This window comes from Cricetulus griseus, chromosome X (assembly GCF_003668045.3).
Source record: "Cricetulus griseus strain 17A/GY chromosome X, alternate assembly CriGri-PICRH-1.0, whole genome shotgun sequence".
Classification (NCBI taxonomy): Eukaryota; Metazoa; Chordata; class Mammalia; order Rodentia; family Cricetidae; genus Cricetulus; species Cricetulus griseus.
In genome coordinates this window covers 99,360,557-99,375,563 of record NC_048604.1, presented here as the reverse complement: position 1 = coordinate 99,375,563, position 15,007 = coordinate 99,360,557, and the positions used below count along the sequence as shown (strand labels likewise).

Below are 15,007 nucleotides of genomic sequence, written 5' to 3'. Positions count from 1 at the left end.
AATCTGCAAACAAACAAAAAAAAAATCACTGTGTCCTTGAGAAGAGCTCGGAGTTAAATGATCTCCAACAGAGATTACTATTGTTTATTCCGTGACATAAAAGTGTCTACAGTGGGAAAAAGCAGCCAAAAATTCAACCATGGAAGCCTCATCCTTAGAGAGAAAATTCAATGCAGAACCCAGCCAGTTTGCTGCAGCTTTTGTGAGCACCCAATTCGATGATGTTAGCTCAGTGTTGCTATCGCTCTTTTACTCAGAATCTTCAGCCTAGGGGACACTGCCTGTGACTCTGGAGAACTCCAGATGACTGCCTCAGTTGGGCTTTCCACACTCAATTTCTGCTGGATGTTTTGACTACCCAATCAATCAATTTGATGATGTTTTGCTATCTGTCTATCTATCTATCTATCTATCTATCTATCTATCTATCTATTTATCTATGTACCCATCAATCCATCTGTAATGGCTGATTTTGTATCAACTTGACACAATAGAGTCATCAAAGAGGGAGGCGCCTCATTTGAGGAAATGCTTCCATGAGATCCAGCTTAAGGTATTTTTTCAGTTAGTGATCAGTGGGGAAGGGCCCAGCCCATTGTGGATGATGCCATCCCTCATCTGGTGGGCCTGGATTCTATAAGAAAGCAGACTGAGCAAGCCAGAGGAAGCAAGCCAGTAAGCAGCAAGCCATCCCACCATGGCCTCTGCATCAGCTCCTGACTCCAGGTTTCTGCCTGGTTTGAATTCGTATCCTGACTTCCTTCAGTGGTGAACAACAATGTAGACCTGCAAGCTGAATAAATCCTTTCCTCCCCAACTGCTTCATGAAACAGTGTTTCATTGCAGTAATAGAAACCCTAACTAAGACACAATCTATCTATGTATGTATGATCGATCTATCCATCCATCCATCTCCTATTATTTGTTCTTTTTCTTTAGTTTGCAATATACTTAATAAACTCACTCATTCAAAACCCAAAGTGGCCATCATAGATCATTCTCCCAACCACATAGAACACTGGGAGAAAAGGATACAGAACCATATATACAATTAATATCAGCCTTAGAAATAATGCAGTCATAGTCAAACTTACTTGTGAATTTCCCTTCATTCCAGTATTTCAAATCATCTCTTTCCCTTTCACAACTCCAACACGCAGTTGCCTACGGAGCCCATATTAACTGTCCCAAGTAATTTTCCACTTTAGTCTCTTAGCTCCCACTTTTTGTTTTTTGTGTGTTTGCACACAGGTGTTCACATGTGGGAGGTACACATGCAAATGTGTGCTTCTGGAGGCCAGACGTCAATCTCAAATGTCATTCCTCCTCAGATATCATCTACCTTATTTCTTGAGACAGAATCTTTCACTGGGACTCCAAGTTTGCCAAATAGACTAGGCTGGCTTGCCAGTGAGACCCAGGTATCAGCTTGTCTCCACCTCCTAGTTCTGAGATTACAGGAATGTAGCACTATGCCCAGTATTTTTATGTGAGTTTTTGAGATTGAATTAGAAGCATATTGCCTATTGAGTTCTCTCCCTAGGCCATATCTAAGCTTTTTATACTAACCACTAGAAGATACAACCCTTATCCCTTCTGTTTCTTTCACGTACTTCTTCTACCCACAGAAGCAGAATTAATCCTCCTGTCTGAATAATCATGAAACTGTTTTTGTTTGTTTGGTGGGTTTGGGGTGGGGTGAGGTGTTTTTTGTTTGGGTTTTTTTTGAGACAGTTTCTCTGTGTAGCTTTGACTCTCCTGGAATTGGCCCTGTAGACCTGGCTGGCCTCAAACTCACAGAGATCAACTTTTATATATGGCCTTTTTATTGTTTTTCCATGTCATTGTACACTTCTAATATTGCTGGCTTCTTCTACACTCTTAACTGTGAGCTTTTTTTGAGGCTAGTGGTTGTATCTCATTCACATCATATACCTAATATATGGAAGCAATGTATACAAACAGAGCAGGTACCTAATGACTGAATGGATAGAGATCCTAGAGAAATGTGAGACGTAAATGAGATGTCCAAAACCTTCCCGAGTTGTGAAGATAGGACAGCTGTGTGGATCTGTACAGAAGTCAGGATGCTTCTGGTCTGTGACAGCTGGGAGGACTGCACCAAAGGGTAGGAGTCTGAGTTTGCTCTTGGTGAGCAGTAGCAAGCTGAGGAAAATATTCAGGTACTAAACTCCATTTTCTATAGCACATTTCAATATTTTTCTCCCTACTAACATCTTTCCTCACTTCCTCTGTGTCAACAGGATACTAGGACGCTCTCTGCCCCATTATAATAATTCTTTTCATCTCTCACCCCACCTACCCGTGACAATACACTCCTTTACCTTTTCAGAAGAGAAATTCAACCAGAATTCAATATAGTGATTGTGATTCTTTAAGGTAACATTTTAAGGTAATTCTCATACCATCTAATTAAGTTAGATCCTAAAAGAAAAATCATCGTAAATAAAAACTAACAAAAATGAAATTAGCAAAAGAGGCAAACTTTGCATTACTAAAAGTCTTTGGGAGCTAGTAATATTGTAGAGTGCTCTGGAATAAAGTTCCAGTATAGTGGAGACGGGTTTGATTGATTCTTTGATTGACTGCTTGCTTGCTTGATTGATTGACTGAGATTAGTCAAGCCAGGTCAGTCTCTCACGGCACTTTAGGACCTGAGGCAAAAGAGTAAAAAGTTCAAGACAAGCTTGGCTATATAATAGGACAAAACATAAAAACAAACAAAGAGAAAACACCAGGGCTGGGGAAAGATGGCTCAGCAATTAAAAGCAAATACTACTCTTGCAGAGGACCCATGTTGAGTTCCTAGCATCCAAGTTGGGTTATGATTTGCTGTAACTCCAGCTCAGGAGAAATCAAATCCTTTTCTGTCCTCCATGGGCCCCTGCACTCTTATGCAAGACAGACATGCATACACATAGTTGAAAATAAAAATCAATCTTTAAAATCAGTCTTGGATTACTAAAATGATTAAATTATATTAGGTTTCCAGAAACTGCTCAAAAGTAGACATTTACTTTTTAAATGTCTATTTGCTACTTCATTTGACATTGAATACTGTACTATTTTCTTAGCTTATTTATATTTGTATACATTTTTCTTATACTGAAAATCTTCACTCCTAAGACATCAGCAAATTATACAATTTTATTGAAGTATAATATGAACACAAACAATAAAACTATACAATGAAATTTAGAGATTTGAAACTCAAAATTTTTTCTGTCTTCAAACTATAAGCACATTAAAAATCTACAGCCAGGGGAATTATATTTAAAAGCCCTTAAAAAGTCGATGTTCTTAGTTTTAGGGTCTTCATTTGTTTCTGTTCTCCCGGCCTTTTTCCACTTTAACTTGGCATTCTAAATATGTAAACACTTCCATCTTTAAAAACAAAACAGAATACCATCTAAAGTCCTACTCACTTGCATCCCAAAAGGAATGTTTGTTCAATGCCTACAGATCTATAGTCACAGATTTGCTAAAGCTCTCACAGAGCTGTGGCTTATAAAGCAAATGAACAGAGTGGCCTGTAGGAGGAAGGATTACTTCCTGAGCAAGCTTTCTTTTGTTTGCTCTCTAGGCCAGCTGGAGCTTGTTTCCTTGGGCTCACTTTATCAGAAACCCACTGACCCACCTAACTCTTGCTATGAACAGAGTATCTGTCAGGCTTGCGCCATAAACTTGTTGGAATGATTAAAAGAAAAAACATGGCTGTGCATAATGCTACCCATCTTCCATGTGTAATTGTGTTTTTTAAAATGCTACTTGGTAAACTAATTCTTTTGAGTTTGGGAAGGAAATAGTAGCTGTGATGGGGGAATAACATTGCCTACATCACTAAGAGGACAAAAGCAAGCTCAGGTGGACAAAGTGAAGGGAAAAGTTCCATGGCAAAGGCACAGCATAGAATCCAAGAAGTCAAAGTAACTCTGAAATTGGAACATAGATAGAATGCAAAATGATTGGAGTGAACTATGTTAGATATATAGCAAATTCCTCTGGGAAGTGGATTTTTAATGGAGTTATCCAGCCCATGATTACATAAGTTTGCCGATCCAAAAGGGGACACTTATGTTGTATCTATAGGCCACATGAACATTATCTATGACTTTAGAAAGGGCATGAAAATAGCATGTATAGGACTACATAGAACTTCCATACAGGACTTACTCTTCGCCAAAACATACACAAGCAGGGAGGTATATAATCAATGTACTCTTCCTAAAGACTCTCTAATGTTACCATGGCCATCTCCATTTCACAGATTAGAAAACTGAGGTTCACCCAGCTTAAATTCTCCAAAGTGTTTCAGTAGTGGAGCTAACCTTGAACCCTAGCCATCTGGCTTCAGATTGTCTATCTCTGACCTCCTCAAGGTTTGTTTCTGACATAACGGAATGTAGAACAGCAGGAGTCAAATAGAGGCATTGAGGGGGAGCGGCATTGTGTTCCAAAAAGAGCTGGCAATAAATACAGCGGATTGGCTGACTGATAAGGATGGAATGAAGTTTGGAAAATTGCATACTCTCATGAAGCAAACATGCAATCGTGTCCTTTCAAAAGTGACAGAAACTATTCAAACTATCCCATTTTTCTTCTCTCCCATTTCAACATTTACTTCAGACTGTGTCATCCTGGCAGAATCTTGCTCAAAATTGGCTATGGCATTTCAAGGGCTGCATAGATGTTTAAACACATACACCCTAGAAAAAGTGACACAGTTACCTTTGGGCATATTAAAAAGATGGTTTGGCTAATTGCATGGCTTATTAGCATCTTACATAGGCACTCTTCATCTTTTGCTTTTTGGTTTCTGCAGATGTAAATATTCAAGTCTAGAATTATTAGGTAGGATTGACAGAAGTCACTTGATTGAACCATTCAGCAACATCTGCAAGAGCCAAATTAAAGTTCCTAAGGATGAGCATATTCTCCTGGCCTGGGTGCCATGCCCATTACACAAACTGGGCAACAGCATAGAACCACCCAGAAGCCTGTTATAAGTGTGTAATCTGAGGCTTCACTGCAGATCTGCTACACCAGAATCTGCACTTTGTCCAAACATGTCAGGCAATCCATATGAATATTAAAGTCAAACACATTGTAGTGGTCACTAAATCCATTTTCCAGAAAGTTTAGCTATTTTAAGGGAAGTTGCTGATGAGCCTATGTTGGTTATAAGTAGTACCATTAATGACACACATAAATCTCCACCCAATTTCTACCGAAGTAGAAATAAAACAAAATAATAATATCAACAGCTACCACTTATGTAGTGCTTACAAAACTGAGTCACAGAGAAATCAAGTCATTTCCTTAAGAGCACACAGCCCACACAACTATTCATTTTGAGGCATCTTGTCTAGTCTGTGACCAGAATTCTTACAGGTAACCAAGGACCCATGGTGCTTCTAGAAACTTAATGCTGCTCAAGGTTCCAACAGGCCTCCGTTAAAATGCTCTCAAAATAAAGATTGATCACTTACTTTGAAAAATATAATTTGCTTCACAAATTTTATTCAACAAAATGAAATAAGTGAGGCCAGCAGCTACCAAGACTTCACTTCACAAAGATAAAACATTACTTCTGGTCTCTAAGCCTTGGTTGTAATTGCTGCATAACACAGTCTGTTAGTTGTGCTTTAAAATGCCCTTCTGCCTATAACTAGAACTGACTCCAACCTCAAAACTTCCTTAGTTTTCTATAAGTGAAACACCATTGCAAACTCTACGAATTTATATTATAGGCATTGCTTATTTATTAAATCACCAGTTTGATTTGTTTGACTTCTCCTTTATGCTCCAGACAGACAAATTGTTTTAGGATAGAGGGTTAGACAGGTTCTCACTATGTATTACAGCCTGGTCTCAAACTCAAGATCCTCCTGTTTCAGCCTACCCAATGCTGGGATTACAGTTGTGTGTCATCACACCTGTAATTCTAAATGGAGTCTCCCAGACAATTCTAATAGACCCAACCAAGGTCTTGTACCTTGGTTGAAGTGGAGAGTGAGCCTCCTACCCTTCAACATCACTTCATTGTCCCTTGAATGCATGTCCCTAGAACTTTAGAGTCCTAGAAACAAGTAACAGAAAAATACATAATGAGAAAGGTTGGCAGTTTCACTTGTGTACTTCTCTGGTGTACCTTAGTGATGTTCTCTGGCCTTTGATCAGAAGAGCTCATAAAGATTTTAACTCTCCTCAGCAGAATGAAGGTGGGGAAACTTCAAAAAAAGCTGAAAAGGGAGGGCTCCATGCTTGATGAATAGAAACAAATCAGTCAAAGAAACACAAAGAAAGGCCACTTCCAACCACACTACAGGGTGGTGAAAAATTGTTACATATGCTTAACTGTGAGCAAACATCTTTTATCCTTCAATTATTTCTATGTGCACCTAAAACACAAATAAAAGCAAACATATACCAATGTGTGTCTTAAATATAGAACTATGGTTACAATAAAGGGTAAACAAAAAAATAGTGAGTCCCAGGCGATAATCCAAACCCACTTGGTAATTATGCAATGTTTTTCATTGAGTGAATTATTCAATAGCCATTGACAATTCTCACATGTGCATAAAAAATTAAATTTACCAAATGTCATAGTTAGCTGTAACCATCAACTTGTCATGGCCTAGTGTCATCCAAGAAGGGAAACTCAACTGGAATTGCCTGGATCACATTGGTCTGCAGACATGTATGTGGGAGATTGTCTTGACTGTCAATTGATGAAGAAGGGTCCAGTCCACTGTAGGCAGCACCATTCTCTAGAAAGGTGGTCCTGGGCTGTGTAAAGAATGTAGCTAAGCATGACCCTGAAGAAGCCAGCGAGCAATGTTCCTCCACAGTTTTCACATTAAGTTCCTGCTTGATTTCCTTCCCTGACTTCCCTCAGTGGTCTGTAAACTGAAACACTTTCTTCCTCTAGGTTGCTTTTGGTCAATGTGTTTTCACCACACCAACAGAGAAGAAACTAGAACACTTAAGTTACTAGTTAAAATAGTCTCAAGATACTCCTGAGCTAATTGGGAGCATGAGGGTAGGGGAGAGGGTACTGCCACAATAAGAGCATGAGAAGAGGAGTAGAGGAGAGGAAATGGAGGAGCAGAGATATTGAGTAGGGGGAAGAATAGAGGAGAGAGAGCAGGATGAGAGATACCATATTAGAGGGAGCCACTATAGGTCCGAGAAGAGATCTGGAACTAGGGAGATCTCCAGAGACCTACAAGGATGACACGATCTGACAATCCAGGCAATGGTGGAGAGGATAACCTAAAAGCCCTTCCCCTAAAATGAGATTGATGACTACTCTTTATGCCATCCTAGAGCCCTCATCCAGTGGCTGATGGAAGCAGAGACAGACATCCACAGAAATACAGTGAGCTGAAATCTGGAATTTAGTTGAAGAGAGGGAGGAATAAAGATCGAAGGGGTCTGTACCAGGCTGGAGAAACCCACAGAAACAGTTGGCCTGAACAAGGGAGAGCACATCAACCCCAGATGCTATCTGGAAGGCCAGTACAAGACTGATCCAGCCCCATGAACATGGATGTCAATAAGGAGGTCTCTGCACTCCAGGGAGCCTCTGGAAGTGGATTAGCATTTTTCCCTGGTGCAAGAAGGAACTTTGAGAGCCCTTCCCAGAAAAGACTATGAAGGGATACACTCTGGCCCTGGACACATGGGGAAGGGCCCAGGCCCAGCACAGGAAGATTTGGTGGACTTTGAAGAGCCCTCATTGAGGGCCCTACTCTGCCTGGGGAGTGGTGGGTGGATGGGGTGAGGGGTAGGTTGGGGTGGGAGGGAGGAGGGATGGGGGTGAGGGGAGGGAGAGGGAGAAGGGACTTACATGTGAAACAAGCTTGCTCCCTAACTTGAACTAATAAAAAAATAGTCTCAAGATGCAAACATCCACAGATAGACACTGAACTGAACTCTGGAACCTAGTTGCAAAGAGGGAGAAATGAAGATCAAAGGGGTCGGTACCAAGCTGGTGAAACCTACAGAATCAGCTGGCCTGAACAAGGGGGAGCACTTGGACCCCAGACTGCTGTCTGGGAGGCCAGCATAGGACTGAATCAGACCCCTGAACATGGATGTCAATGAGGAGGCCTCTGCACTCTAGGGGGCCCTTGCTAGTGGATTAGTATTTTTCCCTGGTGTAAGAAGGGACTTTGAGAGCCCATCCCATGTGAAGGGATGCACTCTTGGCCTGGACACATGGGGAAGGGCCTAGGCCCAGCCCAGGATGATGTGGTGGACTTTGGGGAGCCCTGTTGAGGGCCCTACCCTGCCTGGGGAGTGGAGGGTGGATAGGGTGGGGTGTAGGTTAGGGGCTGGGGAGAGGGCTGGGGGGAGGGGAGGGAGAAGGGATTGACATGTGAAGCAAGCTTGTTCCTAATTTGAACTAAAAATATTAATTACAAAAAAATAAAATTAAAAAAAAACTGCCAAGAATGGACATAGGCAAATAAAAACAAAATATTGCTAAAAAGTGTAGCTTAGTGGTAGAATGTTTGACTAGCTTGCAGGAGGTCTGAGTTCAAACATCAATAGCAGAAAGGACTATGAAAAAAATAGTCTCAAGTGCTGGTTGTTCACTAGAGAATAGCAAAGCAGCTGACAATATTCCGATGCTCTCATTGCCAAGTGCCACATCTCCAGACCCCTTAACAGATTCCCTTGGCTACTTCTACCCTCCACTCCAGAATCAAAGGCCAAATGAATTACTTTTAGTTGAGGGGGCGTGAAAAACCTACTATCTTGCCCGGGGTGGGTCAGAACAACTCTACAATATGCTGATCCTGAGACGTCCCCAATGGGGTCTGGGTAAAGCCCCTGTACTCCAGTTTTTGCCTGAGACAGCGACATTGCTTAGCATCTTTCCCGATTCATCCAGGTTCTTTTTACTGTTTCCCTAGGAGCATTCCTTTTAAGACCATGTACCCAAGAATCTGCATCTTGTGGTCAGATTCTAGGCAACTCCACCTATTAGCATCTGTGACCAAGTTCACCATTACCACAGATTGCTGTGTGGATCCTTAGCCTTCCCAGAAAATTGTTCCAGTGGAGAATTGCAACAATAGTTGTCATACCTACTTCCTAAATTGATTTTTGTTTTGTTAAAAAGTAAGACCCTAACCCAAACTGTAAGTGAATAAAACCCAAACCTAAGTTTTGGTTAAGAAACTATACAGAGCATGTCCCATACAAGGTAAACGAACAGCTCATTTTGATTTATTCTTTAAGATTTTATATTTTATTTATGTGTGTGTCTGCATTTGTAAGTGTGTACCATGAAGGCCAGACAAAGGGTTCAGAACCTCTGGGGTTGGAGTTATAGGTGGTTATGTTTCAACGTGGGTGCTGGGAACCAAACCCAGGTCCTCTGTAAGAGCAGTAAGTACTCTTAACTTCTAAGCAATCCCTCCAGCCCCAACAGTTCATTTTGTCTTAAAACTCTGTAATGTTGCCATGTGCTTTCCTTGCTTACTAAGTGGGCATAAACTATTGGCATGTATTTTTTTTTTTTTTTGGTTTTCTGAGACAGGGTTTCTCTGTGTAGCTTTGGAGCCTATCCTGGCACTTGCTCTGGAGACCAGGCTGGCCTCGAACTCACAGACATCTGCCTGCCTCTGCCTCCTGCTTGCAGGGAATAAAGGTGTGCGCCACCAACGCCTGGCATGAATCTTTATGGAGTGAAATTGATCCTGGCTTTTGTTTGTGTCTTGGAAGCAGTGACTTTGCAATATTAAGGTGGATTTAAAAATAATAATTAGGGTAAATCTGTACATGCATTAAGATATACCTAGAAGACTGTATTTCAAACTTTTTATTTTGAGCATACTTTCTTGTATATATTACATATATTCCTCTATGAGCTTGTACACAGCAAAAAATTTCTGGGTCCCCTTAGGTTGCACTTATCCTGCTATCTATGAAGCAAGCTCATCCACTGGGACACATTTCATGATAAACTGAGAGATGACAATGAAGCCAGATCCTCCCTGATGTCCCCATACACCTCATGTTTCAGAGACACAAAACAGGCATGGCTTACCTTTACTCCCAAGGCTTCTCCTGAAATGACAGCGACTGTCACACCATCCTTGGTAGGTTTTGGGATCTCGTCATTTTTCAGCTCCTGGTACTGAGGTTCCACCATCTTTTCTGAGCTTCTCAAATTCACCCACAGCTGTAAGCCATGGGCTGGCTCCTCTGAGCAGGGCATCTCAGCATGCAGAATGCCCCGGCCTGCAGTCATCCACTGCAAACACCAGAACAAGAAGCTAAATGGAGCAAGCCCCTAACAAGTCTGCACACACAACAACTACAACACTGTGGCAAAGTGACACATCCAACAGGTGCTGCTGTCACAGTGCCTGGACATCTCAAGAAATAAGAAATGCCTATGATGGTTCCCGGGGCTTTTCTAAGTTTCCAAAGCCTTACTCATTTTGTATTAAAGTATCAGAACTGGAATTCCTACAAGTGAAAGAATCCTCCCTGTGATAACCCTGAGTTTCAGATTGAGCTCCAAAATAAGGAGTTGCAACCACATAGCACTGCGGTATGATTTGACTTAAGAAAATTGCTGGACAGTGGTGGTGCACACCTGTTAATCCCAGCACTCAGAAGGCAGAGGCAGGCAGACCTCTGTGAGTTCAAGGCCACCCTGGGCTACAAAGTGAGTTCCAGGATAGCCAAGGATGTTACACAGAGAAACCCTGTCTTGAAAAACCAAAAATAAGGAAGGGCAACAAACACTGAGACATTTAGAATACATTTGTCATCTCTCGGTGACCAAGAGCCTCTGGGAGAGACCCAATGCATTCACTTCAGACAGGGTGCTATGTATGGATACATGGGAACTGTCACCACCTAAACTCAGAAGCAGGCCATCAGCATCATCTTCCACCCAGCCATTGGAGAGAAAAAAAAAAACCTTAAACACAACTGCTCAAAATAATCATTATCTCAGTGCTTGGTTGATATTGTGAAGAATGACAGAGTTCTATCAGAGTACATCAGATGGCTCAAGCTGTCTTACCTGAGGGTTCTACCATCAGGCTGAAAGCCAGAGTAAGCTCGGACTAGTGGAAAGAAACAGAAGGAGTCCATATAAAGGTAACAGCAGCATAAGAAAGAGAGTCTAAGACAAGTGTGAGGACCTGAAAGAAAACCACTACAAAGTTTGGAGATTTCTTTACTCCATTAAGTCTAAATACATTTCTCTCTATTCTGTTGGACAAGGCTGATTGAACCTTCTAATGGAGAGATCCAATTATTTTTCTGTCTGACAAAAGCTATTGGTGTTCCTCAAAGACCTCTTCCTATTTTCCTCCTCCACTAAAAATTCCTCTCTTGGTATTTTTATTTATTCTTTGATAATTTCTTACATGTATACAATGTATCTTAACAGTAACCAACTGAAATCCCCCTCCCAGAGTTTCAATCTCTTGATTAACCTTTTAGATAAAACATAGTTTGGTTACTTAAAATAGCCCACCCATTGGGTTTGGATGAGGAGAATATAGTTCTCTTTCCATCCCCATCATTTACTAACTCTGAAGCTTTTCAACTAACTCAAATACCATTTCACTTTAAATACGTCTGAATCACTATTCTCTCATTTAAAGCTGTGATATAAAATACTAATGATCTCAAAGAGCTCAGGCAGATGGGAATGTTGAAGAAGCTGAAAGATGCTATGCCATTATTATCCTAAGCAAATGTGAAGCCTGTTTTGTTATTATTGTTACAGTGGTTGTTTTGAGATAGGATCTCATTATGTAACTCAGGCTGGCCTTAAACTCTTGATCCCCCACCTCCAAATTCTGGGATTATAGACTTAAGCTGCCATGCCCAGGTCCCAGCTGTGAAATTAAAATGGTCAAAGTGTGGACCAGCATCTACAAGGCAGCCTGATGGGGCAAACAGCAGAAGTCACCAATTACAGGACCATCACTTGCCCTGGGGTCAGTTGTCCATCTCTTCGAGTAAATTCTGTTTTATGTTCTGCTCTAGTATGAGGTTCCCTCTTCTTTCATGATAGCACTTTCCTTTTGCTTTTGTTTTTTATTTCATTTTCATTGAACACAAAACACCGTGATCCAATATGTATACTTCGCATCCCACAAAACATGTAAGTGGTCTGATACAGATCTCCTACCTACACAACTGAGCAAGATGATCTAAGCAGTTTCAGGGGATTTAAATTATACCATCACAAATAAAAGCAATGGCACACAGCTTAAGTTACTCTTTTTTTAAAATAGGGTCTTACTATGTAACCTGGCTACCCCAAAACTCACTAAGTAAACCAAGCTGGTTTTGAGCTCACAGGGATCCACCTACCTCTGCCTCCTGAGTACTGGGATTAAAGGTGTGAGCCACCTTGTCTGACCTTGGGTTACTAACTTAAGTGACCACACTGAAGCATGCAAATGAACTGAAACATAAATAATGAATTGTCACAAGTGCAGAACAGAAGACTAGACAGACTGAATTGAAATGTTCTTCAGCTGCTGAATTTGGCAGTAGGTGCATCATAAATGATCGATGCTGAACAGCTTCCATACAGGTTGAAGGGGAGGATGCAGACAGACCAGCTATGACTTCAGTGACATGAGGAAGAAATGGTATTTGGGACAGTAACTCTTGATTATACTTTGAGAAAAGTAAAAACAAACAAAATAACAACAACAAAACAAACACTGGCTAAGCACTAAAAAGTGATTAGGGATATACAAAACTGAGATGGCTCAACAGGTAAAGGCACTCGCTGCCAAGCTTGACCACCTGAGTTCAATCCATGGGATCCACTTGGTAGAAGGAGAGAACCAGCTCCCACAAGTTGTCCTTTGAGGACTACACATGCACCTTGGCATGTGCTGGCATGCATAAACATAGAGAATAAATAAATGTAATAAAAGTGTCTTTGAAGATGCATTTGATCCCCAGCACCAAAAGAAAAAAAGAGATTGAGGTGTTAAGGAAAACATGAGAACAGAATACAGGAGATCTGTGTTGGTTTCCAGGCAGAATGGAAGAATACACAGAAAGGGGGGTGTGAAGGCTAGTGCTCTCAGCTTGATAGAATCTGGAATCACCAGGGAGATAGGCCTCTGTGGGGGATTTTGGTCAGTATCCCTATGGGGGATTATCTTGATGTGTTAACTGATTAGTAATACCATCTTGCCTGAGGCAGGGCTTTTTTTTGCAGGGGATCCTCAACTGTAAGAAATGGAGAGAGTGAGCTGAACACTAGCATGCATTCATTGCTCTCTGTTTCTGGTTATGGATGTAATATGAGCAGCTGCTTCAAGCTCCTGGAACCTTGACTTCCCTACCATGACAGACTATAGCTTTGTTATGTAGCTCGACTGGCATTAGGACCCTTGGTAAACACTGAAGAGAGATGCTGCCCTCATGGTCACCTTTGGCCCCCAAACACCATTTTCCCTGGTAATACGGCAGAAGGAAAAGTATCCATCTTGCCCTTTCCTAACATTTAAAATACTCTATGACAAGAGGAGATTTCAAAGTTTTGTTGAGGCCCACTAAGGGAAAGCTACTTCCTCACATCAAAAGAATGGTATCTGAGTTCTACCTCTGGCCTTGGATAAAGACATGGCCATCTGATCATCCGTAAAGACTGGAACATTACACAGTTTCTCCTCCCTTAATTAATTAATCCAAATGGACCTGTCAGTCACATAGCCACAAGACCCCACCACTCAACAAAGCTAATTCACCAGAAGACGGGCTAAGGGGGTGGAAGGAATAACTATCTCCTTAGTGCACTTACACACCACAGAAGCTCCTCCCTCAGATCTTCCCCCACTGAGCTTGCGCACTCTCCTTTTCTTTCCTTCCGTCTCTTACTTGGATACTGACCAAAAGCCTAAGCATGCTTTCCCTGATACTCTGGACTTTCTCACTCTTTCTCTCTCCCTCCAACATGCAGCTGCTTGCCAACATGCTGAATTTTGCTCAACATGTTGACTTTCGTAGACCCTAACTCAAAAAGATGTGACTTTCAGCTTCCCCATCTCTGTCTTGCTGACAGCTGCTAAGTTTCACAGCTTGCCTGCACTATTGTTTTTCTCTCAAAGACAAATAAATTGCCTCAAGCTCCCATCTGAGGCTTCTTCTTTTTTAAATTCTTTATCAGTGAGACTAAAAACCAACAAAAGCGACCCCCTGTTTTCCCTGGTAACACCAGGAACTGTGAACTAAAAGCAACTCTTTCTCCTTTAAGGTGTTTTTGTTGGGGTATTCTGTGATAGCAACAGAAAAGACATGAGAGAGCTAGGTCTGAGCATACGAGAAGTGGGAGCAAGGATTAATGTACCAGAAATGGGCAAGATCAAACATACAGCATCTAAGATCGATAACCAATTGGCAATCCCCTGTCATGGCCATACCTGTAGGTCTCCTGGGTTCATTTTACCAACATGCCCACAGAAGTCTTCATGGGCCATGCTGCCCCCTTCCAGAAGGTAAGATACCTTTAAAAAAACAGAAGAAGTTGGTCCTTTGATTATTGTAAAATCAGATTGTTTGGGGTCTTCATTATTGACTTGCATCAGTTCCATATTTATTTTAGATATTAAATACTACCTTTGTTTGTAAAGCATTTTTCCTATTTCAAGTTGCTTTTCCATTAAAATAATGGACAAAGGATATGAAGAAACATTTTTCCAAGGAAAACATGCAAATGGCTGGTGAGTATGGGAAGAAATGCTCACCATCACTAATCAGAGAAATGCAAATCAAAACCACAATGGGCATCACTTCACACCTGTTAGGTACATACTATTAGAGTGAAAACATAGGTAATTGTTGAAAAGAATTCGGGAAAGGTAACCACTTATACACTGTTGGTGGAGAAAGTAAAGTGGTCTAGACACCAGAGAAAACAGAACGAAGATTACTTAAAAAACTCAAAATCTAAAAGTAGAATTACCACATGATC

General features: G+C 41.2%; 1 protein-coding gene across 2 annotated transcripts in view; it reads right to left on the bottom strand.

Annotated features, from left to right (window-relative positions):
* Window positions 1-15,007, bottom strand: part of Pir (pirin) — a 103,589-nt gene that overhangs the window by 56,374 nt on the left and 32,208 nt on the right. For both annotated transcript variants that reach the window (XM_027432673.2, XM_027432674.2), the window contains 2 exons: window positions 14,457-14,540; window positions 10,088-10,294 (listed from right to left, as the gene is read on the bottom strand). In XM_027432673.2, the coding sequence (XP_027288474.1) occupies window positions 10,088-10,294; window positions 14,457-14,540 (291 nt within the window). The remainder of the gene's footprint in view (window positions 1-10,087; window positions 10,295-14,456; window positions 14,541-15,007) is intronic.